This window comes from Haliotis rubra, unplaced genomic scaffold (genome assembly GCF_003918875.1).
Source record: "Haliotis rubra isolate DU_JTF1 unplaced genomic scaffold, ASM391887v1 Scf244, whole genome shotgun sequence".
Lineage (NCBI taxonomy): Eukaryota > Metazoa > Mollusca > Gastropoda > Lepetellida > Haliotidae > Haliotis > Haliotis rubra.
Genome location: NW_025766492.1, coordinates 1,232,570 through 1,260,331, shown reverse-complemented (window position 1 = coordinate 1,260,331; position 27,762 = coordinate 1,232,570). Strand labels below are relative to the sequence as shown.

The 27,762-nt window shown below is 43.6% G+C and overlaps 3 protein-coding genes across 3 annotated transcripts; 2 read left to right on the top strand and 1 right to left on the bottom strand.

Moving 5' to 3' along the window:
• The first annotated feature begins 251 nt into the window (after window positions 1-251).
• On the top strand, window positions 252-2,967 carry LOC124278988. The gene is made up of 3 exons (XM_046714778.1): window positions 252-394; window positions 518-574; window positions 2,593-2,967. The coding sequence occupies exons 1-3, from the start codon at window positions 367-369 to the stop codon at window positions 2,868-2,870; spliced, it is 363 nt and encodes a 120-aa protein (XP_046570734.1). The 5' UTR covers window positions 252-366; the 3' UTR covers window positions 2,871-2,967.
• Window positions 2,968-3,350: 383 nt separating this feature from the next.
• LOC124278987 lies at window positions 3,351-10,079 on the top strand. Its single transcript, XM_046714777.1, has 3 exons — window positions 3,351-3,480; window positions 6,901-6,966; window positions 9,680-10,079. Exons 1-3 carry the CDS (start codon window positions 3,441-3,443, stop codon window positions 9,997-9,999), a joined length of 426 nt encoding a protein of 141 aa, XP_046570733.1. The 5' UTR covers window positions 3,351-3,440; the 3' UTR covers window positions 10,000-10,079.
• Window positions 10,080-14,131: 4,052 nt separating this feature from the next.
• LOC124279009 lies at window positions 14,132-20,591 on the bottom strand. Its single transcript, XM_046714804.1, has 5 exons — window positions 20,475-20,591; window positions 17,947-18,135; window positions 16,575-16,689; window positions 15,735-15,839; window positions 14,132-14,477 (listed from the first exon to the last, which is right to left on the bottom strand). The coding sequence occupies exons 2-5, from the start codon at window positions 18,127-18,129 to the stop codon at window positions 14,308-14,310; spliced, it is 573 nt and encodes a 190-aa protein (XP_046570760.1). The 5' UTR covers window positions 18,130-18,135; window positions 20,475-20,591; the 3' UTR covers window positions 14,132-14,307.
• Window positions 20,592-27,762: the final 7,171 nt, after the last annotated feature.

Below are 27,762 nucleotides of genomic sequence, written 5' to 3'. Positions count from 1 at the left end.
ACGTCGAAGGGCGTTGGGGCGGTGGGGTGGTCTAATGGTTAAAGCGTTCAATGGTACAATGGGTGATGACCATTTCTGGTGTCCCAAGCCGTGATATTGTTGAGTATTGCACAAGTGGCTTAAATCATACTCACTCACTCACCCAAACGTCAAATGACCAAGCTCTGGAAGGTCGGAGAAGATCACCCACTTAACGCCGCTCGTATTATGACAGTTAATTTCCAGTAATGACTTTCAATTGTGTTACTGCGGAGGACTGAGGACGCGAGCGCGCGAGGGGGCGAGATAGTAATACAAGGTATATCTAGTCGCCGCCCGCCTGAACGCTAGAATAGACACAGACAACCTGTTTTAGATCTACCTTGGATGATGTTGGCTTTTGTAGCAATAACAGGTGAGTCAAGTGACTTTTTGTCCTTCGGGAAGTGCATAGAGAAATCACGTGATGGTGTTTGACCACTGATTGTATTGCCAAAATCAGAATATATTCTATCAAACGCAATAACGCTGGTTTCAGTGCTCTTGGGCGCTCTACAGGGAGCTGACTCACAGCCGGATGCAGAGTCGCTTGCTGGTGAGTATCTACTGTACGATAAGGCTCTTTATTATGTCCCCTCACATCCGTCTACCTCACGTCTGTTTAGTATTCCACAATTCGTTAATGCGGACATTTGTTAATCCGAACTACTTTACTGAGAACTATAAGGTTCTGATAGAAAGTGATTACCGTAGATACCTCTGAACGCGGGACCCTGGGAACGGAGCATAGTTCTCTGAAACCGCCAGTTATCTGAAACAAGAAAGTCATTTTCTCACGAGACGGTTCTCTTGACCTGGGTTTAATCATACGCACTGCAGTACATGCATGTTTTTTTCTCCAACTGGTGGATACCTGTCGTGAGAGGCGACTAACGGGATGGGGTGGTCAGGCTCACCGACTTGCTTGACACATGCCATCGTATCCTAATTGCGTAGGTCGATGTTCATGCTGTTGATCACTGGATTGTCTGGTCCAAACTTGAGTATTTACAGATCGCCGCCATATAAAGACAAGAGTTTTTTATGGATGACAACTTCTCTATTGTGAAGGGTCACGACGTTTCGAAGTATGTTCTTACTCCTTCATCAGGTGAATGAAACAATTAGGAACAAACAGCTATATATGTACATGTTGAAACAACAACAGTCTAACAAAGGAAACCAGCAGTTAATTGGTGGATGGTCAAGTGGAAGCCAGGGATTGTTAATCCAGGCATGACTGAATCCAGGCATGATTGAATCCAGGCATGACTGAATCCAGGCATGACTGAATCCAGGCATGACTGAATCCAGGCATGATTGAATCCAGGCATGACTGAATCCAGGCATGATTGAATCCAGGCAAGATTGAATCCAGGCATGACTGAATCCAGGCAAGATTGAATCCAGGCATGACTGAATCCAGGCATGATTGAATCCAGGCATGACTGAATCCAGGCATGATTGAATTCAGGCATGACTGAATCCAGGCATGACTGAATCCAGGCATGACTGAATCCAGGCATGATTGAATCCAGGCATGACTGAATCCAGGCATGATTGCTACATATAGCGGCGTTAAACAACCAACTGAATCATTTAGTATTAATGTACATGTACTTGATACGGAGTTCAGGTTGCGTATTGGACCCTGCGTTTATTACGTGTTTTTAACGTTTTCACGTTTTAGGTCTAATCCAGTTGTCATCAATATAATTTCTTTTGCCCACAGACTATAATCTGATTAAATGGCGTAAGTGATAATAGTGGTATCATTTACTCTTAACAATGGTTAACGATAACCCAAGCCGTGTTTGGCTATATCCAACTGTCCAGTAACAGTGTCCAGTCAACAAGGTGGAGGTCAGCACGGTGAAGGTCAGGTGTCAATGCAGTGTCAGATTTCCTCAAACATATTGTAATAATTGTCGTTGATAATACTAGTTAACCTTCTGAAGATGAACTAGTAGGCGATTGTTAATCACACGTCCGTTTGCGATTCGACTGTAATAACTTCTACAATGTTTCTGTTAAAGGGTCGGTGGGGTATCCTTGTGGTTAAAGCGTTCGCTCGTCACGTCAAAGGCCCGGGTTCAATTCCCCATGGGTACAATGCGTGAAATCCATTTCTGGTGTCCACCGCCGTGATATTGCTGGAATATTGCTAAAAGTGGCGTAAAACCACTCACTCACTCATACAGTAAAAAGAGTCTTAACACTAAGATCGCTTTGTGAAACCGTACACTGTTGGAAATTAGGTGTTCAGTTCCGCCACACGAGTGAGTGAGTGAGTTTTACGCCGCTTTTAGCAATATTCCAGCAACATCATGGCGGAGGACACCAGAAATTAGCTTCACGCATTGTACCCATGTGGGGAACACCGCCACACTAGAGTTGTTCTGTTGGAGAGAGCGATGAAAGTAGTCACTATTTCATAGATGTTCACGCTATCAACCACTCTTTTGTCTGACCCAGACAAAGTTAAGTGCATGTCGCTTTAACATAGCATGGATATTGCTCAGTTGGTCAAAAACGAACAAGTACTCGCATTGAGAACCTTTCCTCATATTGCAGGGCGAGTGAGAGAAGCACTGGTTTTGGCCGCCGATTCCATCAACTCTGCAGATGCCGTGGAACGCTCCCCTGATGAGGAAACGTCAGTTGACCCAGACGACATCCCGGGGGATGACTGGGACAACGGGGGTTGGGGGAACGGTGACGTCAGTCGAGATGTCAGTGGGAAAGCCAATGGTGAAAAGACAGAAACGTGGTCAATAGGCAACGGAGAAAGCATTGAAATTAGCCAGCTGGGCGATGAAGACAGCACGAATGACGAGTGGTGGGGAGTTTAGTCACGTCACGTCGCGTCACGTCACGTCACGCCACATGAGGTTGTTTATCACCATCGCATGATTACGATTTGAATAAACATATTCCTGTTTATCAATATCGTGTGTTTTGTTTGTTTGTTTGTTTGTTTGTTTGTTTGTTTGATGTTTAACGCCATACTCAGCAATAGTCCAACTATATGGCAGAGGTCAATAACTAATCGAGTCTGGACCAGATAATCCAGTGATCAACATCATGAGCATCGATCTACGCAAATGGGACACGATGACATCAACGAACTGAGCGAGGCTGATCCGTGAGTCGCCTCTTTCAAGCATGGGTTGCTGAAGACCAATGTTCAGCCGGATCTACACGTGTGCGTTTTAATACTAAAGGTTAGGCGGTGCGATCTTCCCTAATGTGCTCCTTGCTACAATTGGGGGTCGATCACATGACCTAACAATGTTAATTGATTCTATTACCAGAAATGAGCGACTTCCTGCTGTAATAGCTGCAGCGACCTTCAGTGAGCTGATGGTAATGTCAGGTCAGTTGTGCTACACGCCTTGGGGACATAGGTTGTACACATCATCATGAGGGCATGCGTCGTTGCGGGGACGGCCATAATACTGGGTAGGTAAACTGTATAACGCAGATAATGTTGTACACAGTTGGTTTACTGAAATGAATGGAGTCATGTAATATACAGTTCTAATACAGAAGAGGGTCATTTATACAGTTTATACAATGTTCGGGAAACAACACGTTGTATGCAAAGTTTAAACATGAACTGGGCCTAGAATACCAAAGCTCTCCTAGCGCTATGATAGTCGTAAGTGTCATGCATTAACATTAGCTTACTTCTATCTTAGCGCTAAGAGAGCTTCGAAAATCTAGCCCTGGTGTGCATATAAACATGTTATATCGTGGGCGATAATATGGCCACGTTATCTATACAGGATGGCCCATTTCACTGCAGGGTTATGTCTAGAATGTTTGCCAGAAATGATCGTGGGTTCGTTTCACAAATTGGTCCTGATTATGTGTCTAGGTTTGTCATCACTATACCTGTGCACGGGGGTGCCACCGACGTTCTGTGTGTCTGTTTGTTAGTTGTTTAACGCCGCACTCAGCAATATCCCAGCCATATGACTGCGGCCTGTAAATAATCGAGTCTGGACCAGACGCTCCAGTGATCAACAGCAGGAGCATCGATCTACGCTGTTGGAATTCGATGACATGTGTCAACCAAGTCAGCAAGCCTGACCACCCGAAGTAAAGCTCTAACAACCGCATCATTGCCGTGAAACATGTGATCATTCTGTCCAAGAAAACTTGCTGGGTTTATTCCCACAACACATTAACTCGTGGGCTTCACCAAAGTCACATCTTAGAACTGAATCACTCAGTGATACAACTGGAATTCTGTTCAAAGTTGTGTTTAACGCAACTCGTTCACACACTCACTCAACCACCAAAACCCACTCGCTCACTCACTCAACCAACCAACCACCCAGTCACTCATTCACTCACTCACTCACTCAACCACCAAATCCCACTCGCTCACTCACTCAACCAACCACCCAGTCACTCATTCACTCACTCACTCAACCCCCCCACTCACTCACTGGTCCCTGCTGATATCGCTCTGTGGAACGAGGCTCTGGTTTGTCTGTTATCAGTTCATTAACTCCACAGACAGCACTTGCGTAAATATTGCATTCCTTCTCTGTAGTAAAGCACACTTAACCGACTTTCAGCCGTGAATCTGGAGACAAATCCATTCTGATGTTACATCTGACTGCATGCAGATGTTACAGTCACAATAACCACGCCTCATTAAAACATTAGAGTGTGTCGTCAGCAGGATTCTCATATCATGATCTGAACAACTCACTGCTGCTCTTAATATATAGTCAAAAAAGAAACTTCACATTCTTTCTTCAGGGCACTATAAAAGAACAAGAGATGGTAAGATGGTTAAATTGTTATTATTTCATTGCTGTGATCTGTGTGATGTACTCGATACACTGACAGTGCCATAATCAGTTCCATTAGGCTACACCGCCGTTCCAAAACATGGGTATACAGAATGTCAAGTCACAAGAATAAAAATGCGAAATTTCTCAGTTCAATATCGTGTATGGCCGCCCCGCGCATTCACCACTGCCAAACACCGTCTCCTCATCGACTGCCTGATGCTTGTGAACACGTGGTTGGGGATTCTGCGCCATTGCTCTTGCAAGGCAGCGCCAAGTTCCTGCAAATTGTGAGGTTGGTTCCTAAGACCACGAAGCCTTCTCCCAAGTGCATCCCAAACGTGCTCTATTGGATTGAGGTCAGGGGACCTCGATGGCCAGTCCATGACGTTGATTCCAGCGTTTTGAAGGTAATTTCGTGTCAACATCTCGGTATGCGGCCGAGCATTATCATGCTGGAACTGTAGACCTGGGCCATGAGCTGCCATGAAAGGAACGAGTTCAGGGGTGAGCACCTGGTCGCGGTAAGCAGCAGCTGTGAGGTTTCCACGGATGACCAGAAGTCGGGAACGGTTGTTCCCACAGAAAGCACCCCACACCATGCAACTTCCGCCCCCGAATCTGTCGACTTCCTGTACACAACATTGGGCATACCGTTCACGACGTCGTCTCCAGACTCTGTGCCTGCCGTCCGCGAATCTGAGGGTAAACCTGGATTCATCGCTAAAGACGACTCGATTCCAGTCTCTCTGGGTCCATCGGAGGTGACGTTGGGCCCACAGCAGACGTTGACGTTGATGAAACGGTGTCAATATTGGCCCACGATATGGACGTCGAGAATGGAGATTGGCAGCCCGCAACTGATTTCGAATGGTCTGTGAGGACAGTCGACCTCTAAACATCTCAGCCCTGGTTCGTGTAGCCGGCAGAAATCTGTCACGTAGGTGACGTAGGACAATTTGACGGTCTTCTGCTCGTGACGTCACACGTGGACAACCCGACCTTGGGCGATCAGAAGTGGTGCCAGTTTGTTGTAGACGACCTCGCAAGTCATACACAGTACGACGGCAGCATGCCATTGCTCTTGCGACGTCAATAACTGATCTTCCCGCTTGCAACATGCCAACGGCACGTTCACGTTGCACATTTGACAATCGTGGCATTTCAAGTACTGTTAGAACTGTGGTTTAAAAGTGTTTTTTCAATTCTTGAGGGCAATGCAAACACGTGCATATGAAGAAAACTTTGATGCGAAGATCACGTGATCGACTGCACGTGCAAAACCTGATTTGGCACTAACGTCATTTGCACGACGAATGGATGGATTTGAGTGTGTTTTGCTAACGTTTTTCTAGAGTCGAAAGATAGGGATCCCATTTCGGATACATAGATGTATCATCAGAGAAAAATTATTCATTATTTTTCAAATTACATTTTGTGAGGTTTCTTTTTTGACTCAGTATATTAATGTTCACAGCAAGTGTGGCAAGTGAAAGAGTTTATCTACAATTATAGAACAAGAAACCTCATAATTTCACCTGGGCAACTAAGCCTCGTAACGCTTGCTTCACTTCCAAGGGCCAACAATTGTACTCTTTGTCCAATTAAAAATTTAAAGCAATGTTTGAGCATATAAAGCGTCATGCTTGGTCAAACCTTCAACAATGTTTCTTAATTCAGATACACAACCCACTCACAAAATTGTACTGAAGTGGTGAGCTTCACTCAACATCTTCTCGTTTTCCACGTCACAGTGTGCTAAAATTGATTGTGGAGCGAGGTTACTCATTTATCTATATATGTGTGTTCGGTTCCATTCTACCATGGAACACAGTGTGTGTATACCTCATATCTCAGCTGAGTGAGTGAGTGAGTGAACAATATATCTAGGCGGGGAATACTAGAAATTGGCTTTACACATTGTATCCTTGTTGGGAATCGAACCAGTCATTGTTATGACGAGCGAACACTTTAGCCACTAGACTACCCACATCGCCCTTACTACACGCAGTGTCAATGTTCTTCAATGTTCCTCTGACCTATATTAAACCTTAGATTTCGTATTTCGTTGCAGCAACAGTAGTGTTGTGTGACGTCACAAAGGTGAAGACGTCAGAGGATTCCGTTGGTTCACTTCCTGGTGAGTTAAATTACAAAATCACAGACTACAACACTTGATTTAACATGTGTGCATGCATGCGTGTATGTGTGTGTGTGTGTGTGTGTGTGGATGTGTGTATACGTGTATTAGGTCTCTATGTATGTGTGTATGTATGCGTGTATGCGTATATTATGTGCGGTTGTATGCTGTTTTGTATATGTGATTATATGTTTGTTTGTATGTATGTTTGCTGTATATATGTTATGTATGTATGCATACCTGTACGTGTTAACTTCAAATGTATACGATTATACGTGTGCTGATATTTGTTGGTTCACAATGTTTTTATTGATTTGATATAGCCTCCCATAACCCAACGGGTGGTTTCTGTACTATTAACTTTTGTACAAAACGCAGGCATTTTATGACAATGTACAGAAAGTGAAACTCAAATAAACATTATCTCTCTCTCTCTCTCTCTCTCTCTCTCTCTCTCTCTCTCTCTCTCTCTCTCTCTCTCTCTCTCTCTCTCTCTCTCTCTCTCTCTCTCTCTCTCTCTCTCTCTCTTTAACATTACGACACGGTATTCCACGCTATAAGACATAATTACACATGATAACACATGCTTTAACAATGTTACACGGTATTCCACACTGTAACACATAATCACAGATTAAAACAAATGCTTTAACAATGTTACACATTATTCCACACAGTAACATATAATCACAGATTATAACACAATGCTTTACCATTATCACATGGTATTCCACATTACAACACATAATCACAGATTATAACACATGCCTTAACATCATCACACGGTATTCCACACTGTAACACATAATCACAGATTATAGCACGTTTTAACAATGCTACACGGCATTCCACACTGTAACACATAATCACAGATTATAACAAATGCTTTAACAATATTACACGGTATTCCACACTGTAACACATAATCACAGATCATAACACATGCTTTACCATTATCGCACGGTATTTCACACTATACCACACAATCACATATTATAACACATTCTTTAACATTATCACACAGTATTCCACATTACAACACATAATCACAGATTATAACACATGCCTTAACATTATCACATGGTATTTCACACTATAACACATACTCACAGATTATAACACATGCTTTACCATTATCACACGGTATTTCACACTATAACACATACTCACAGATTCTAACACATGCTTTACCATTATCACACGGTATTTCACACTATACCACACAATCACATATTATAACACATTCCTTAACATTATCACACAGTATTCCACATTACAACACATAATCACAGATTATAACACATGCTTTACCATTATCACACGGTATTCCACACTGTAACACATAATCACAGATCATAACACATGCTTTACCATTATCACACGGTATTTCACACTATACCACACAATCACATATTATAACACAATTACACATGATAACACATGCTTTAACAATGTTACACGGTATTCCACACTGTAACACATAATCACAGATTAAAACAAATGCTTTAACAATGTTACACATTATTCCACACAGTAACATATAATCACAGATTATAACACAATGCTTTACCATTATCACATGGTATTCCACATTACAACACATAATCACAGATTATAACACATGCCTTAACATCATCACACGGTATTCCACACTGTAACACATAATCAGAGATTATAGCACGTTTTAACAATGCTACACGGCATTCCACACTGTAACACATAATCACAGATTATAACACATGCTTTACCATTATCACACGGTATTCCACACTGTAACACATAATCACAGATCATAACACATGCTTTACCATTATCACACGGTATTTCACACTATACCACACAATCACATATTATAACACATTCTTTAACATTATCACACAGTATTCCACATTACAACACATAATCACAGATTATAACACATGCTTTAACATTATCACACGGCATTCCACACATGATTAAACATTATCAGACATTAGAGGTTGCCTCTGCAGCATGGAGTTCAGCGCTATTTAAGTGGCAATATTATTTACTGAACAGTCATAAATATAAGCATTTTAGCGAATATTATTTAACGTATGTGATATTTGGTATTACGTCTCAGTTACGTAGAGATTCTAGTACTTGGGGGATTGGGTCTCATCCGGGACTCGAACCAACACTCTCAGAGAGAGGCACCTAATTGCTATACATGTATATATTATTTACTTGGTATTGATAGTATATATGCACTTGTCTCGTGGTTGTCTGTTGTAACAATACGAATAGCTTTGGGGTTTCGCTTTCTCCTTCCAGCCCTTTTGTATAATATATGAGGCTGACATTTTATGTACCTTTAATGCCTGGCACTCGCGTCAGTTTAGCTTCAGTGCCATTGCTGGAATCGAGTCAGGCTGTGTTGCATGAAATGTGGTGTTCTCGGTTGATTCATTTCATTCACTTCTACTGATCGACCGCGTTGTGTTTGTATACTAGTTCAATAATGCGACGTCATTTACAGAGAAGTCATGCCTTCAAATATGTATGACTCCAGTGCGATCTTCAGAATTGTTTCTGCCCATGGACCGCTAGGTCGTTCAATATTTTATGCGTGTTCACTTTTCTCAAATCACAATCGCCGTAAGGACATTCATTTGATATTCTGGTGGGCAAATATGGAATATTTATGGGTCTGTGCCAGCAGAACAAGACAAAACTGCGTTATCTTTTGTTTCAGATCACTTTGTTCGCCCTGTTGAAGTTGCAAAAGCTTTTCTCCGTAACCGGAAGTCTACTGACGCCATTTTGGGAGACAAGAAAAAGCGAGGCTGGGAGTTTGACAACGACGAGGAGGAGGAGGATGAGGAGGAGGAAGACGATCGGTTTCGAGGCGGGGTGAATGTCGGGGGTGGATACCGCAACCGGGGCCGCTCTAGGTATCCCGGCAGGGTTAGTACCTTGTACCGCAGCAGCTACCGCAGCAGGTACCGTCCCCATGGTGGCTCTCGTATCAGAGTCAGGACCAACAGAAGATACCGGATTACGAAAAGGCGGTAGAAGCCCGATAGATGTCTCTTCTGGTAATGACCTCGTTCTGTTTTGGCCTCATTTTCAGCAATAAAACTCTCAGCAAGTTCTGTTTTGAATATCTTCCACTCATCGAGGATGTATAGTATCTCTCCTGAACATGAATCATTTTTCAACTTTAAGGTTTTGATCTATAACGCATCTTTGGCGGACCTTTGAGGTACGATAGATGCTAACGCTACGAAACTTTTGTGGATCGGGGCCTTGGCGGGTTGGCTGCGTTTAGGATCAAATACGACCCTCTCTGTGAATTTAAACACATAGCCTTAAAATATTTAAAAAATATGTTTTGGCTGTTGTTTAACGCCGCACTCAGCAATATTCCAGTTTTGTGGCGAGGGTCTGTAAATAATCGAGTCTGGATCAGACAACCAAATGATCAACAACATGAGCATCGATCTATGTAATTGGGATACGAAGACATTTGTCAACCAAGTCAGTGAGCCAGGCCACCCGATCCCGTTAGTCGCCTTTTACGACAAAAGTTGAGTTGATTCATGGATTACCCTTCTCAAGACCAACTTCCTACTCAGACCACCTTGAGAAAACATAATTTGGGGCTTTTGTCTCATTTGTTTTGGTTTTTTTGCTATGGGGCTTTTGTCCGAGGGGCTTTTGTCTATGGGGCTTCGGTCCTGCGGTGCTTTTGTCTGTCCACCGATTCTTGAAAGGTTCCAGAGACCCGTCCGGTAAGGCGATGGTGCCCATACAGCTGCTCTAATCTGGATAAAGGACAAGGTTGAACGCTACGATCGTTTTGTGGAACTGGCCCCAGGGGTCCAATTCCTCAACGGAATTCGAACTGGGTTGTATCAAGTGAAAAGTAACGGTAATAGGGATTGGGAAAAGCAGTACTGAAATTAGCATTCATGCTCAGCTAAGCCAACGTGGTATTGACGTGATACCGCTGTTACATTGGCTCACCTACAGCTGCTTCCTGTGATGCCTGTTCTTTAGTTAAGAGTACCGGGCATAAACCTTGCCGCCAACACAAGGTTAAACTATGATAATGAGAAATTAAGCAATATTATCCAGGGTTTACGCTCATAACTATTCTAACTTAATTTCAAAGTCGCGCCTTATGTTTGCATAGTATTGCATATTATATTATTACTGTCAGTTACCATAACTCGGAGTGGTAATGTTGCTGATGACCTCACGACCATTACTCTTTTTTCATGTGCTTTTGGAATATATTCCTCCTATTAGGTTATAAAGGTTTTGGTAATGTGGAGGTTGGAATCTAACATGACGTTCATGTTGCTGTAAACATATTCAGTTACTTGCCCATTTGCATTTGTTGAAAGAGATTCATATGCTATTTTTGAAATTCAATACTCCCAGTAATTATCCGATTTTCACATTTCAAAACATACAACAATTAACACTGTGAATCACGATTTCGCATTGTGTCAAAAACGGCGACATTTACGATGAAGCATATTCTGAAAGGTTATTTTAAGCACTTTAGCTTTGTCTTAGATAATAGTGGGTGGTATCAAGGAACAGAATTCAAAACTGTGAAGGATATTTGTGTGCGTGATTTATTTAGAATTTTATTGGACTTCAAAGTGAGGGTTAAAGAGGAAGAACATATGTCTCTGTGGCACCCAGGGGGTTAAACACGGAGGACCTGACAGGTGTTGAAGGAAAACTGATTTCTATGGATAGTCAACTTCTTTATTGCAATGAGTGCGACGTTTCGGTGTAGGTACTAACACCGTTATCAAGCAAGTGATAACGGTGTTAGTACCTACAACTGGCAACGTCGCACTCATTGCAATAAAGAAGTTGACTATCCATAGAAATCAGTTTTCCTTCATCTTCACAACTTTTAAAATGCCTCTCAAAGAAAGTGACAGGTGTTGTTTGTGACGCCAGACGGGTGAAGTGACAGGTGTTGTTTGTGACGCCAGACAGGGGACGTGACAGAGGCTGTTTGTGACGCCAGACGGGGGACGTGACAGGCATTGTTTGTGACGCCAGACAGGGACGTGATAGAGGCTGTTTGTGACGCCAGGCAGGGTTTCTGACGCCAGACGTGACGTGACAGTGTTGTTTCTGACGCCTGACGGGGGACGTGACAGCTATTGTTTGTGACGCAAGACGGGGGACGTGACAGGTATTGTTTGTGACGCCAGGCGGGGGACGTGACATGTGTTATGCACTGTGGTGTAGGTGTTCTAGAAGTTTATAAGAAAGAACAATATCCTTACATACTGGGGACGTGACAGAAGGCTGTTTGTGACGCCAGACGGGGGACGTGACAGAGGCTGTTTATGACGCCAGACGGGGGACATGACAGGTGTTGTTTGTGACGCCAGACGGGGGACGTGACAGAGTGCTGTTTGTGACGCCAGACGGGGGACGTGACAGGTGTTGTTTGTGACGCCAGGCGGGGACGTGACATGTGTTATTTGTGACGCCACTGTGTTGTGTACGCCAGACAGGGGACGTGACAGACGTGAACAATATGTGACGCCAGACGGGGGACGTGACAGAAGGCTGTTTGTGACGCCAGACGGGGGACGTGACAGAGGCTGTTTGTGACGCCAGACGGGGGACGTGACAGGTGTTGTTTTCGACGCCAGGCAGGGGACGTGACAGAGGCTGTTTGTGACGCCAGACGGGGGACGTGACAGGTGTTGTTTTTGACGACAGGCGGGGGACGTGACATGTGTTGTATGTGACGACAGGCGGGGGACGTGACAGGATTTGTTTGTGACGCCAGACAGGGGACACGACATATGTTGTTTGTGACGCCAGGCGGGGGACGTGACATGTGTTATGCACTGTGGTGTAGGTGTTCTAGAAGTTTGTAAGAAAGAACAATATCCTCACATAGAGGGGACGTGACAGAAGGCTGTTTGTGACGCCAGACGTGGGACGTGACAGTGCCTGTTTGTGACGCCAGACGGGGGACGCGACAGGTGTTGTTTGTGACCCCAGGCCGGGGACGTGACAGGTGTTGTTTGTGACGCCAGGCAGGGGACGTGACAGAGGCTGTTTGTGACGCCAGGCGGGGGACGTGACAGGTGTTGTTTTTGACGACAGGCGGGGGACGTGACATGTGTTGTATGTGACGACAGGCGGGGGACGTGACAGGTGTTGTTTGTGACGCCAGACGGGGACGTGACATGTATTGTTTGTGACGCCAGACAGGGGACGTGACAGGTGTTGTTTGTGACGCCAGACAGGGGACCTGACAGGTGTTATATGTGACGCCAGACAGGGGACGTGACAAGTGATGTATGTGACGACAGGCAGGGGACATGACAGGTGCTATATGTGACGCCAGGCGGGGGACGTGACAGGTGTCGTTTGTGACTCCAGACAGGGGACCTGACAGGTGTTGTGTGTGACGACAGGCGGGGGACATAACATGTGTTGTTTGTGACGTCAGACAGGGGCGTGACAGGTGTTGTTTGTGACGCCAGACGGGGGACGTGACAGAGGCTGTTGGTGACGCCAGGCAGGGGACTTGACAGGTGTTGTTTGTGACGCCAGACAGGGGACGTGACAGGTGTTATATGTGACGTCAAACGGGGAACATAACATGTGTTGTTTGTGACGTCAGACAGGGGCGTGACAGGTGTTGTTTGTGACGCCAGACGGGGGACGTGACAGAGGCTGTTTGTGACGCCAGGCAGGGGACTTGACAGGTGTTGTTTGTGACGCCAGGCAGGGGACGTGACAGAGGCTGTTTGTGACGCAAGACGGGGGATGTGACAGTGCCTGTTTGTGACGCCAGACGGGGGACGTGACAGGTGTTGTTTGTAACGCCAGGCCGGGGACGTGACAGGTGTTGTTTGTAACGCCAGGCCGGGGACGTGACAGGTGTTGTTTGTGACGCTAGGCCGGGGTCGTGACAGGTATTATTTGTGACGCCAGACAGGGGACGTGACAGGTGTTGTTTGTGACGCCAGGCGGGGGACGTGACGTGTGTTGTATGTGACGACAGGCGGGGGACGTGACAGGTGTTGTTTGTGACGCCAGACGGGGGACGCGACATGTGTTGTTTTTGACGCCAGGCGGGGGACGTGACATGTGTTATGCACTGTGGTGTAGGTGTTCTAGAAGTTTATAAGAAAGAACAATATCCTTTTCGGGTCTAAACAATTTTAATCAATGATGGTACAGGACTAACCATCCATAGACTTTGGTTTACTAACAGAACCGCAATAATGAAGGTAGGTGTGTTTGGCACTGAGCGAATAACAGAGACATGTTCCCATAGTTACACAACCAGAAAAAATAATTACCTAAGTAAACAAGTACTCAAGAAGAGGTCTGCCTAAGTTCTTTATCAAGCAGCTTGCCCCACACACTGTTGTATGGATGGGCAAGTTCTGTCTTCTGATTGGCCGCATCTACCATGCGCCGCCTTTCATTGGCCCATTTGAACAGGGACCCCTCCAGGTTGTAGACAGGAACACTGGCATGAGACTCTGAAATTATATCGTATCTAAGACCACATCAGCTGATTGCATTTCGTTCGTAGAAATCCTAACAATATTTTCATAAAAGGGTATTTTTTATACCCACCTCAAAATGAGAGAGGAATATCGCAAATCCGTTTATTCAGTACTGAAGAGACCACATGCCTGTAGTACAATTACAATATGCATATGGTAGAATATAAGCAAATCATTAACGTGGATATTACATGACACAATTAAGACATGACAGTATTTCTATAGTTTAAAGCATTGAATATAAATGCTGATACATTTCGTACAATTTGAGAATTGTTCGAACTCAGTAGAGCAATACATTTGTGAGTAATTTTGTGTCTAATATAATAATTAGACAGATATTAGAGATTAGAGATATTTGTGTACCTTCCTGTTTCCACAAATAGATCATGGGATGAACATCTTAGTCTTGCATTGCTATCCTAAATTTCTTCACATTTTTAACCTTGAGGTAAGTTTCAGTTTCAACAGTGGATTTTAGCTGTTTCTAACAGAAACATTTACTCGACAAACTCAGGGCGCGATGCCAATCTTGCAGAAATATGTCTTTTAACCTCTGTGTAAAAGTCATTATGAAAATTGAAGTACAGTATACATGTTGATCATACCAAATGTAGTTAAAACCTGTATTAAAAAGTATCTCCTTCACGTGTGTGGTCCAATTTCGTTTCGAGGAATATCGAAAGTGAGGAATACATGAAGTGACCGAGGAATGTGAGCAGTGAGAGAAGGATACGCGAAGTGAGAGAAGGATACGGGAAGTGAGAGAGAATACGGGAATAGCCTCTGTCCTTGCGCTCGTCACGTTTAATTTCCCGAGCATAAGGCCTTCAATAATTTTTTATCACAATTTGCAGGTACAACAATTTCAACCTCCATGATCCACAAAATTCATTTTCAAACCAACGTGATGACGTAACATATGTCATACTTGGGATTATTATTATTTTCTTATTAAAGTAAAGATTATTGAACTTCTGTTGGGTTGAGTCACATCCTGGATTCGAACCCACACTCTCAGAGTCAGGCACCTAATCGCTAGCACACAAAGTCAGCGGCCTTACCCGCTCAGTCATCGCGACTTCCGGGTTGTGGGTTAGGCTGACTTTGCTGACTATTGCATATTGGGTGCCTGACTCTGAGGGTGTGGGTTCGAATCCAGGATGTGTAATCCAAAATATTACATATGTTAAGGTTTATTTAGATGTAAACTGACTAGCTATGCAATACCTTGCTTGGCAAAAAGAGCCTGTATCTTCTGGGCTGTGGCGCTAGATCTGTAGCCAACTGAACAGTAGCAGACGACAACTCGCTTCCGGTCTGTCGATTCTGGACCTGGACAGAATACAATTTTGAATAGGTACGGTATTTTGTCTGTGCATGAAAGCATTGTATATAGACAATGATAAATCCTGCAGACCTTTACTCGTTGTTATTGTTGTTAACAGTGATGAAATGTGAGTGAGTTTAGTTTTACGCCACTTTTAGCAATCAATAGTCCAGCAATATCACGGCCTGGCACACCAGAAATGGGCTTCACACATCGAACCCGAGTGTTCGGGACGATCGGACACTTTAACCACAAGGCTACCCTACGCCCCAACTATGATGAGAATTTCGTAATATTACTATACATGTATGTATAGTAATAAAATCATAGACATGTTTCTCTAAATGAAGAGCCGGTGGAGTAGCCAAGGCGTTAATGCGTTCGCCGGTCACGCCGAAGACCCGGGTTCAATTCCCCACACGGATACAATGTGTGATACCTATTACTGGCGTCCCCCGTCCTGATATTGCTGGAATATTGCTTAAAGCGGCGTAAAATCCAACTCACTCACTCTTAAGAAAAGTGCAGCTTTTTAGTATTTGTAATTTTAGTTTTTGCTGGAAAATAACCAGTTTCGATCGTCCGATGTAACAAAATTCATTTGACGTTAAAGACAAACGGCAACTATGTGAATGGGTAACGGAAAGACAGTGGAAAACCTCTACCCCTATTCCAATAACACTGATTAAACCTTGATTTAACCAAAAGAAATATGGAGATTAGAGGGTCGAGCAGTTTACCTGTCTGGTTTAAGGAGGGGATGTCCTGGACGATCTGTGCATCATCTGCCTCCCAGTCTACACGGGTGCTGCCTTCTATGTGACTGACGTCATATTCCTCCTTCGGTCGACTGTCCTGGCAAACATAAACAGCGAAGTTGGAGATTTTACGAGTGCTTCGAGTAATGATTGCCTTACTTCGTTGGGATACGCCGCTTAAAACGGTATTCCCATGATATCGCGACATGTCAGCTTGTTGAGAGAGGAAAGCCGGATGTTGCAGGATTTGGTTTTAATAACTTACTAAAATGAAAAAACATTCTCAAATTTGTCATACGGTATATTTGGGATTACACTTTCTCAGTAAAGTACAGATTCTAGTACTTTTTTTAAATCGTAAAAGGCGGGTAATAGGATCCGGTCAGACTCCGTTGGTGCATGTCTTCATCATATCGTATTTACGTGTATGACTTCATGATGTCAATCGCTGTATTCTTAGATCAAGATTCTCTAATAACAGCAGAATATGGCCAAGGTGACGTACTCTCTCTCTAATAACAATTCGCCGCCGTATAGCGGGAGCTTTAATAAGTGTGATGTTAAACATCAAACTAACTGAACTTCATCCGTCACATAAAGTCCTTGATATATGTGTTTGTCACAGATCGGAGTCTCACAATAATCAACCCGTTGTGAATGCATTTTAATGAATGAATTTCGACTAACTTTCAAAATATTAGTGTTAGGACATCCGTCTATCTACCACAAGAACAGACATACAATGGTGGTGGTGTGTGGTCCTGTGCATAGAGCTCAGGGCACAAATCAGTTGAAGTTAAGCAACGCTGGGTGCGGACACTCCTTGGATGGGTGACCGTGATTGGCAGCTTGAATCCTGTGAGTTTCTAGGAATTCCGTCCTGCCCCACAACAAAGCACATGTGATACATGTGGTCTCACCTATGGCAAGTGAGTTCGTTCAAAATTGCCTATGTTCACCCAGCAGAAAATGGGTACCCGGTGGGATAACTAATGTGACTATGACCTTCTAGCGCCATATAGTCAGCTTGAGTTATCCGGGGAAATAATTTGTTACAAAGACGTATACGACAATTCCTTACATACATATGGATCTAAATTAGGTGCCGACACCAAGCCTTTGAGTCCTTTTTTATCAGTTGAAGATAGAACTTTGCATTTGCTCGAAGCACTCGTATTATCTCCAGCAAATCAACACACTGTGAATTAATACAACCTTTGTACGGTTGAGGCAAGAATATCCGAGTATCACAGAAGTATTTGATCATGAATACGACGGTAGGTCATATATTTTAAATTTGTATCTACTATTTTCCAAGTGAAATTTCGGCAGGGATCGTTAATGGTTTACTGACAATGAGAATGACATCGGTGTCGGATCCAGGTTTCAGCCAATCAGCGAGCTCCTTGGTGGTGATGTTAGAGACTTTGGGAAATTTCAGTTTTAGGCTCTTGATGACCATTGAAAAACCTAATCCCACGCTTCTCGTGATGTCCCCTGGATCATCGGAGGTGTCATCGGCAGAAGCTGCCATCATCGTCCCCTGCAAAATGAGAGGACTTAAAAATAAAACATATAAATTGCATTGCACAGGATTCTTTAATCGACCTTAGAGTTTGATTTTGGTCTATGTATGTATGTATGATGAATGGATGGATGGATTTAAGGACGCACGCACGCACGCACGTACGGACGGCTGGATGGATGCTATAAAGGTAAAATCTGACAACGGCAGTTCAGTTTATGAATTGTTTGGTCTGACAGAAAAAGCGATTTAATATCTTATACTAGTGATGACGATTAGTCACTTGACTAAAATGTTTAAGTCAGATAAATATTCTTTGGATTATTTTGAAGTAATCTTTGTCGTAGGTGTTTTAAAAAAACTTATTTTGTTGTGGTCATTTTTCGACTTCTAAGGTTGAAATCTAAGCCCTAATTTGTATCCATATCGAAAAGATATTATACAAGGTAGAGACGTAGTCCTGCTGTAAATATAATGCGAAAAGGGTATGTGTCATGTAAATGATCAGTTGAGGTACATTAGCAGGTGGCCAAATCAGTATCATGGCTTGGTGCATTCATATTCAGTCCAGTTAGCGCAGGAGAAGATCTCAGATACATCTATTTAGTCAGTCTGAATTTGGTGAAAAGCACGAGCACAGGTAGGGGCTGCAATATATATATATATACCGGTACTAAAAGAATGTTGACAGTAGTGATGGTGAGTGAGTGAGTGGGTTTAGTTTTTGCCGCTTTTAGCAACATCACGTCAGGAGACACCAGAAATAGGATTCACATTCACTTCGTATACCCATGTGTGGAATCGAACCCGGCCTTCGGCGTGACGAACGAGTGCTTTAACAACTAAACTACCCTGCCGCCCCGTAGCTCAGCTGTCGTTTATTTCCCGATGGACCTCTATGCTCCGTGATTACGTTGTCAATCAAACGGAGGGTTGCAGAACTGCATTTGGGGAATTCCTAAATTTCTTAAAAAATAGCGTCTCAATGGGGCGGATATACGTAGCATCTCCAAAACGAAAAGTTTATTTGTAGTTTCCGAGATTGCTTCGCTTACCTAAACAAGAGTCATGACAGAGAAAATGACAACCCCAAAAATCCAACAACTTCAAGATCTGTTTAAAATAATGTATCTGCCATGTTTTGTTGATAGATATAGAAAGGTTTTTAGTCATCCCTCGGGACACGAAGTCAACCCCTTTTGAGACTAAGTCCAAATCGTTTCCATGGAAATCAAGAAAATAAAAATCTGTAAAAAGCAAAAGACACCACGTTCTGTTTGGTATATCTACAAATCTTTGTTGATATATATTGAACGGTTTTGAGTTATGCTCCGGAAACGACATGATTTGGGACGGACGGACGGACAGAAAGAGAGACGAGCCATATGCCCCTACATTATATCCCGGGGGCATAAACAATCACACAGCTTCTCCATGTCGCGTGTGGCATCGAGAAACGGTAAACCCTGTTTCAAGCGGCTCATCTAGCCTTCGTATGTATCAAGTAGATCGATGTTCATACTGTTCGTGAGATCGTGACCCGTGAAGGTCCTGGCTAGAATTGGTCTCCAGTAACCCATGCTTGTCGTAAGAGGCGACTAGCGGGATTGGGTGGTCAGGTTCGCTGACTTGGGTGTCCCATGCTTGATGCTTGCTGTTGACACATTGTCAGACTCGGTTCCCCATATAGATCGATGCGGCATGTTAGCTCATTCACCACTCCTCATTGTCACTCACTCGTATGTCAGACACTCGATAACGACAACGCAACCACGCGACATGCTGACGTTTATCGTGAAGAGACCGACACCATGCAGTCTTGATCTACATGTGTTCATCTACAAGAGCCACACACACACACACACTCCCCACACCCTCACTGTCAATACAGTGAAACAGATATTTGAGAAACGATATGAATCTCTGGCATGGATAAGACAAGATCTCAACTAACTGTGCCTCCCGTGCCCCGCTACCCGCTATCCGCTTGGAAAAATATTTTAAACGGCAAAAATGACAGTTGAATAGCCGCTTGTCGAGCTGAAGACCAGGGTTCGACACTTCACACTGTTACAATTCCTAAAGTAACTTATTTCTGCCATTCGCTGTAAATTCGCAGAGACATTGCTTAGGGGTAGTTTCACTCCTTAAACCTTACCTAGTCAGCGCACACCAGTTACCTCCCTTACCACAGTCATATCCTCTCGTCAAAATAGGTCACTACACGGATATTATGCAATACCGTCAGAAACAACAGGCGTACTAAACATGGCAGTATGCCATGTTACGTGAAGTAAAGAAACACCATACTCTTTTGCTTCTAAAACTTATGACGCGGATCAACAGCTATTACATACCGTAAAGCACCAAATACTGACAGAATATTTCACACGAGACAGCCTTCCCTCCTACCAAGTCTGCCGTCCCTCACCAACTTGATTGTTGTCCGCAGATAAAAGCGCGTCGATACTTAAGGGGTGTGTGCATCGTATTGAGCCGGTGTCATTTCTCTCTTGTTGGGAAAGATGAATTCTGTGTAGATTCATTAAGTACTAAAAGAACTTCATCCTTCCTTATGTGTTTGTTGAGCTACTTTAAAGGAAGGAATGTGGATCACTGGTCATGTCGTACAATGAGTGTGTAGTGAAGGGTGTGTGGTGAGGGGGTGTGGTGTGTGTGTGAGGGTGAAACGGTGTGTAGTGAGGGGTGTGTGTGGTGTGGGTGTGTGGTGTGTAGTGAGGGGTGTGTGTGGTGAGGGTGTGTGGTGAGGGTGAGGAGTGTGTGGTGAGTGGTGTGTGGTGAGGGGTGTGTGGTGAGGGTGTGTGGTGAGGGGTGTGTAGTGAGGGTGTGTAGTGAGGGTGTGTGAAGTGAGGGGGTGTAGTGAGGGTGTGTGTGTGTGTGGTGAAGGGTGTGTCGTGAAGAATGTGTGGTGAAGGGTGTGTGTGGTGGAAGGGTGTGGTGAGGGATGTGTGTGTGTGAGGGGTGTGTGTGTGAGGGGGTGTGTGTGGTGAGGGGTGTGGTGAGGGTGTGTGTAAGGGTGTGTGGTGAGGTGTGTGGTGAGGGTGTGTGGTGAGGGTGTGTGGTGGTGAGGGTGTGTGGGTGTGGTGAGCGTGTGGGTGTGTGGTGAGGGAGTGAGGGAGGTGTGTGGTGAGGGTGTGTGTGTAGTGTGTGTGTGTGTGGGGTGTGGTGGGGGTGGTGAGGGTGTGGTGATGGGGTGTGGTAGGGGATGTGTGGTGAGGGGTGTGTGATGAGGGTGTGTGTGGTGACTTGTGTATGGTGAGGGAGGTGTGGTGCAGGGTGTGTGGTGAGGGGTGTGGTTGGGGGCTGGAGTGAGAATGTTAGCTGTGGTCACGAAAAGGTGACAGCAAAAGAGAGGGCGGGGTGGTTGGGGGCTGGAGTGGAGGGCAAAATTTACAACCCAGTGGTGGGCATGGAAAAGTGGGGGTGTTATTCTAAATTGATTCAGATAAAATAGATGATATCATTGCTCATGAAGTTAAAATGGTGGCCTTATCACGTTGCTCAAATTCAGAATTCATACACATTATGCAACCTAAACTCACCCTTCATATCTTTCGGTCAAAACACCCCACTTTCGACCAAACATGTCGTAAAGGGCATGTTAAATCTCAAAACCATCAATGTCCAAGGTTTTGCAAAGTCCTGAAATACTGCTCTCTTTTTCACCAATGTATGTTATTCTTTATTTTGTCTATCTTGTCTTTTGGAGTCATGTGGATTGAATGTAATCCTTTATCTAATTAAGTCTTTAAGATCGTTAATTATCATTAGGTATTGCACAATATGCCTTCAGTTTATAGGGTTCCGGGTAGTCTATGTCACTGCCCTGGATTCCTTATTTCATTCGTTAATGGTTGTTGTAATCATATGTAATTAGGTGTATCATTCTGGTACCGATCATCTGTCAGATGGGTAGTCTGTCATACAGACCCTGAAGCAAATATATCCAAGAAATCCCACGCAAGTCTAGAAAATGTGGCAAGTCTAGATTTCCACAGCTTCTGAAAATGAAGAAAGTCTCAGGGCTCCTTTTTATTATATTTTGATTTTTTTCAATATGAGCCTTTTTTCTGTAAAATATGTTCATTTCAGAGACTAGTCGTTAGTCTATTAGATGGGCTGCCGGCAATCTTTGCGTCATTAATTGGGGTGTGGATTTCAGGGCTGCGGTAAGGGTACATGACACTCAAAGAATGTTATTTCAATACTTTCATGTAAAAAATAATCTGTAAAATATTCGGGAGGGGAGCTGCCCCCCTGCCCCCCTGGTCTACCTTCGCCCCTGAAAGGACTCCACTAACGGACAATTTACCTAAATATAGTATTATATATAGTATGACCAGAAATTATTGAGAATTTTAGGGATATGTTTAATTGGATTTCTAGTTTAAACAACCTTGACCAGCTATCAAGTGCTTGGTTTCATTCAAGAGGGGCAACTCTGTTAATCCTGTTGCATTAGTTTGTGAAGAGTTATCCCCCTTTGTTTACTTTTTCTAGCAGACGACATTTTCAGTGATCCTCATTATGGATGATTTAGAGAGGAGGAAGTTGATTTTAGAGTATTATAACAAGGACATCAGATCAGCTAAAGTGATTTCAAGTAGAACAGGAATCCCTTTGTCCACTGTTTATTGTGTTTTGAAAAATATTGCAAATGGATATGGCGTTGAGCACCAGGGAGGCGCAGGTAGGCCCAGAAAATTGACTGTCGGTGACAGGAGGCGGCTTGGTATTCTTGTTTCTAAAAACAAACGAAGGAGTTTAGAAAACTTAAGGCTGAATATGATTGATAGAGGAACTGTGGCTGTCTGTAAGGAGACAATTAGAACTGAGCTGCATGCAATGGGTTGGCAGAAAAGTCAAGGAATTCCATCACCGATCATGAAACCTGAACAAAAGGAGCGAAGGTTGAACTGGTGCTTACAGCATAGAAATTGTTCCTAGGACAATGTGTTTTTCCCATGAAGGTTATGTGTGGCTGTTTCCTAATACACTGAAATTCTGGACCAAACAAACTGAAAAAACTTTGTATCAGCGCCCAAAGTACAGTCCGAAATTTAACGTGTGGGGTGGCATATCTGTGTTAGGGGCAGCGTCCTCTGCGTATTTGAAGGGAATATGAACAGTGGCGGTACACAGATATTCTCGAGGGACATTTACTTCCATCTGCTCACTTGTTTCATTGACATTTTTGGATTTTCCAGCAGGACAACGACCCAAAACATCGTTCAAAGCATTCACAGGCCTGGTTTCGGACCCAAAATATGACATTATTAGATTGGCCAAACCATAGCCCTGATCTAAATCCAACAGAAAATGTTTGGGGACTTATGAAGGAAAGTGTTTAAGAAAAACTGACAAATATTGCTGAAATGGTGACTTGACAAAATACTAACTGTTCACCTGTCTTTGAATCTGGAGTAATGTTCTGCTAATATTCACATTTAATACGTGAGTAATGATTGAAAACAAATTAAAATTTACAATCTTTAAATTCTCAATAATTTCTGGTTGTACCGTAAACTATTGATTTTTGGAAGTATGAACCGATGCTATACCAAGAATCATTCCCTCATGCCCATGATCATGTGGGAATGTTCATGACCATACCAGTCGGCAGTGTGGCTTGTGTAAGGTATTTCCATCTCTTCTCTTCGAGGCACAAGCTGTGGACACGTGCAACAATGAGCACGCCTAACTGGCCTGGCAATGCTGCACACATACAGAAGCACGCCTTTGATACCAAGTCCATGCGCTATCTACTCTAGGAAGACAGACTGGAGGAGTGAGTGAGTTTTGTTTTACGCCGCACTCAGCAATATTCCAGCTATATGGCGGCGGTCTGTAAATAATCGAGTCTGGACCAGACAATCCAGTGATCAACAGCATGAGCATCGATCTGCGCAATTGCAGACTGGAGGAAATTCAAACACAGCTAAAAGTGTATATTGAAGTCAAAATATTTTTGATATTCCCTTGGAACTGTAAATGTGAGAATGGCAGGGTTGATCATAAATAAAGCAATCTTTCTGACTGACCTATCTTGTAAAGTTGCAATGAGTAAACTGAGTGAGAGTAATATTGAACAAACCTGAAGATATCATGTATAACCTTTCTTAAGGGTTAAAAAAAAGCCTTCCCTTCTCTCTTCTCCTGTGTGATGGGTGATGCCATATCGTGTGTCCCCCGCAGTGATATTGCTGGAATATTGCTAAAAGCAGCGTAAAAACCAACTCACTCACTCACTCTAAGCATGATCAGCAGAAGACCAATTCGTACCACAGACCCTCGTGTCTTTGCAAGGATTAAAGATTAAGAATATATTGTTTTTGAGATGACCCCCGACTCAAAATGCTTCACAGAACAATACATCATGTCATGATGTATTGTACTGTGAAGCATTAAGAGTCAGGGGTCATCTAAACTTTTTATATATTTTATAAAATCTTTAATCCTCGCAAAGAAACGAGGGCCTGTGATTCGTAACTCCATTTTTACGGGTTTTTTCATAGCCATGACTTTCATTGCTTTCCCAGGGCGGTGGCGTAGCCTAGTGCAGTAGTGGTTAAATCGTTCACTCGTTACGCCGAAGGACGGGTTAGATTCCCAACATGGGTATAATGTGTGAAGCCCATTTCCAGTGTCCCCGGTCGTAATATTGCTGAAAGTGGCTTAAAACTAAACCCACACACCCAAAGCTTTGCATGTGAGGGAGATATGCCTATAAGAGCAAGGACTGGCTTCATGTTTCCATATCATATGGCGGCTGTCTGGACGGGTATGAGTACACTGCTATATGATCATGCAGTGTATGAAATAAGCCCGTCCGACCGCCCGAGGCGGGCTAAATTCACAGCTAGCCAGCCCGATGGTCTGGTAAAATTTTAGATAACATGTTCCATGATACATCTAAGTACATTTACCATATCTTTACTCTATTTTTCAAATTGAGCTTTGCATTTAGACTTGACAATTACTGTTTGAACATTGAACTATCTATCGCAAGCTCAAAGCACCGCGTTGACATATATTATCACTAAAACAGCATCTTAACAATAACTAGAAATGAGTTATTTTCTTTGGATTGTCTGGTCTGGTTAAATCCATTTTGGGTTGGTAACATTTTCAAATGATTTTCTTGAGAGTGCTGAAGACACGTCCTTCCGGATGATGTAAACAACCTTGTCAGCGAGTTCAACACAAAACTGGCGGCTATAGTTGATAAACATGCTCCTGTCAGGACCAGAGTTCATAGACCAAGAACAACATCTCCATGGCACACGGCAGAGATCAGAGAAGCCAAAAGCACTCGGAGAGCTGCAGAACGGCAGTGGAGGAAGTCGCAGCTGGAGATTCACAGACAGATCTTCAATGCTTGCAGGCACTCTGTGAACAATCTCATGCGTAGAGCCAAAGCTGAATATGTCAATGCTGAACTCACAGGCAGTTCTAATAATCCACAGAAGATGTTTTCTATCCTACACGGTTTACTCGGAAAACAGTCAATTGCAACACTTCCTCATGGTGGAGATGCTCACCTAGCATCAGAATTTAACAGCTACTTTCTGGACAAGATCAGCAACATCCGCCAACAGTTTGATTCTGATATGGACAACGAACCATCTCCTCAATACACGGGCACCAAGTTTAGTTCATTCCGGGTTGTAACAGAAAATGAAGTCCGTAAAACCATCCTCGAGGCCAAACCAACATCGTGCAGCCTAGATCCACTACCCACCAAGTTCATGTTGAAGATCCTGCCATCCTGGACGTTCTCCTACCCACCATCACAGATATAATCAATGTCAGTATATCCACGGGTGTTGTGCCGGATTATTTTAAAAAAGCCATTGTCAAACCCCTTCTGAAGAAGCCAAATTTAGATCCGCAGCTACTCAAGAACTATAGGCCAGTCTCCAACCTATCGTTCATATCCAAAATCCTAGAGAAAATAGTTAAGAGACAGTTGCTGTACCACCTGACCTCAAATGATCTACTTCACAAGTATCAGTCAGCTTATAGACAGGCCAACAGTACGGAAACAGCATTAAACTGTGTGATGAATAGTGTGCACGTCTGTTGACAGAGGGATATTGCTATGCTGGTATTGCCAGACTTGTCATCCGCCTTTGATACCATAGATCATGGCATAATATTGCATCGTCTCGAAAATACCTTCGGCATCACAGGGATACCGCTTCAGTGGTTTGGGTCGTACCCTCACAAACAGGTCACAGACAGTCCTAATTGGTGATGAGATGTCCACTCCAGCCAGATTATTCTGTGGAGTACCACAAGGATCAGTGATGGGGCCAATACTGTTTAACCTTTATACAACACCTCTAGGTCAGTGTATTGAAGAACATCATATACCTCATCACTTCTATGCAGATGACTCGCAAGTACAGAACAGCTGTAAGCCAACACCCATCAGTCAATCTGAAGCAAAACATGCAATGCAACAGTGCATTGCTGATGTCAGTACATGGATGGAAAAGAACAAGCTGAAACTCAATTCAGACAAAACGGAGGTGATTTTGTTTGGACCTCCATCCAGGTTACGAAATGTACTTTGGATCATCTGTCTATCGGGTCAGCTGACATCACCTTCAAGTCATCTGTCAAGAACCTCGGTGTGTACCTTGACTCCTCGCTATCCATGGAAGATCACGTGAGCCACTGCTGCAAGGTCAGTCATTACCACCTGAGGAACATCAGTGCCATCAGACATTTGCTGACGAGAGACGCAGCTGCCTCCCTCGTGAGATCTCTGATATTCTCTCGATTAGACTATTGCAACAGTTTGCTCTATGGAATCACCAAACAACAAATCAGACGTCTGCAGCACATCCAAAACTATGCTGCCAGATTGGTCACTCAGACGAACATAAAGGCACACGTCACACCAGTGCTAAACTCGCTTCACTGGCTTCGCATTCCTGAGCGAATCATTTTCAAAATACTCTCTCTGACTTACCAAGCTGTCCATGGTACTGGACCTGCCCATCTGAGTGATCTGATTGTCTCATACCTCCCTTCAAGAACTCTACGCTCTAGTCAACAACAGCTCCTTCGGGTGCCTGTCACCAAACTTAAAACTTTCGGCTCCAGATCCTTTTCTGTCTCAGCCGCTACTCTGTGGAACTCTCTACCCGAATCACTGAAGTTGATTCCATCTCTTGAAACTTTTAAATCCAGTCTTAAATCCTACCTTTTCAAGCACTATACCTAAAAGATACATAACTCATACCACTGTGGAGAACTCAACTGCCTCTGTTTCCATCGTTTGAGGCAATGCGCTTTGAGCATACCTTCATGGCGTGGATATAGCGCAATATAAGTGCCATTATTATTATTATTATTATTATTTTGAAGTTTGGCTGGGTTTTGGCTTATTTCATACACTGGACCATGGCCTGTAAACATCCAAGTCAGGGGCAGACAACCCAGTGGCTTATAATGTGAGCAACGATGACAGTTTCCGCTAAATCTTTGTGCATTCCTTTGTGCGTAGACCTGTGTGCGTGCGGCGTGTGTATGTGTGTGTGTGTGTGTGTGTGAGCAACAAACACCACCAGGTTCACAATATTGGGGATCTAGTTGGTACAGAGAGTAAATGAT

Excerpts from the sequence above, each read along its gene's own strand:
- LOC124279009 (XM_046714804.1), bottom strand. The coding sequence starts at position 18,129 with ATGATGGCAGCTTCTGCCGATGACACCTCCGATGATCCAGGGGACATC. Across the intron at positions 15,840-16,574 it reads CCCCTCCTTAAACCAGACAG|GTCCAGAATCGACAGACCGG; the intron begins GTAAACTGCTCG and ends TATTCTGTCCAG. Across the intron at positions 14,478-15,734 it reads GGCTCTTTTTGCCAAGCAAG|AGTCTCATGCCAGTGTTCCT; the intron begins GTATTGCATAGC and ends ATATAATTTCAG.
- LOC124278988 (XM_046714778.1), top strand. The coding sequence starts at position 367 with ATGATGTTGGCTTTTGTAGCAATAACAG. Across the intron at positions 395-517 it reads GGCTTTTGTAGCAATAACAG|TGCTCTTGGGCGCTCTACAG; the intron begins GTGAGTCAAGTG and ends CGCTGGTTTCAG. Across the intron at positions 575-2,592 it reads GGATGCAGAGTCGCTTGCTG|GGCGAGTGAGAGAAGCACTG; the intron begins GTGAGTATCTAC and ends CTCATATTGCAG.
- LOC124278987 (XM_046714777.1), top strand. The coding sequence starts at position 3,441 with ATGAGGGCATGCGTCGTTGCGGGGACGGCCATAATACTGG. Across the intron at positions 3,481-6,900 it reads GGGGACGGCCATAATACTGG|CAACAGTAGTGTTGTGTGAC; the intron begins GTAGGTAAACTG and ends ATTTCGTTGCAG. Across the intron at positions 6,967-9,679 it reads TTCCGTTGGTTCACTTCCTG|ATCACTTTGTTCGCCCTGTT; the intron begins GTGAGTTAAATT and ends CTTTTGTTTCAG.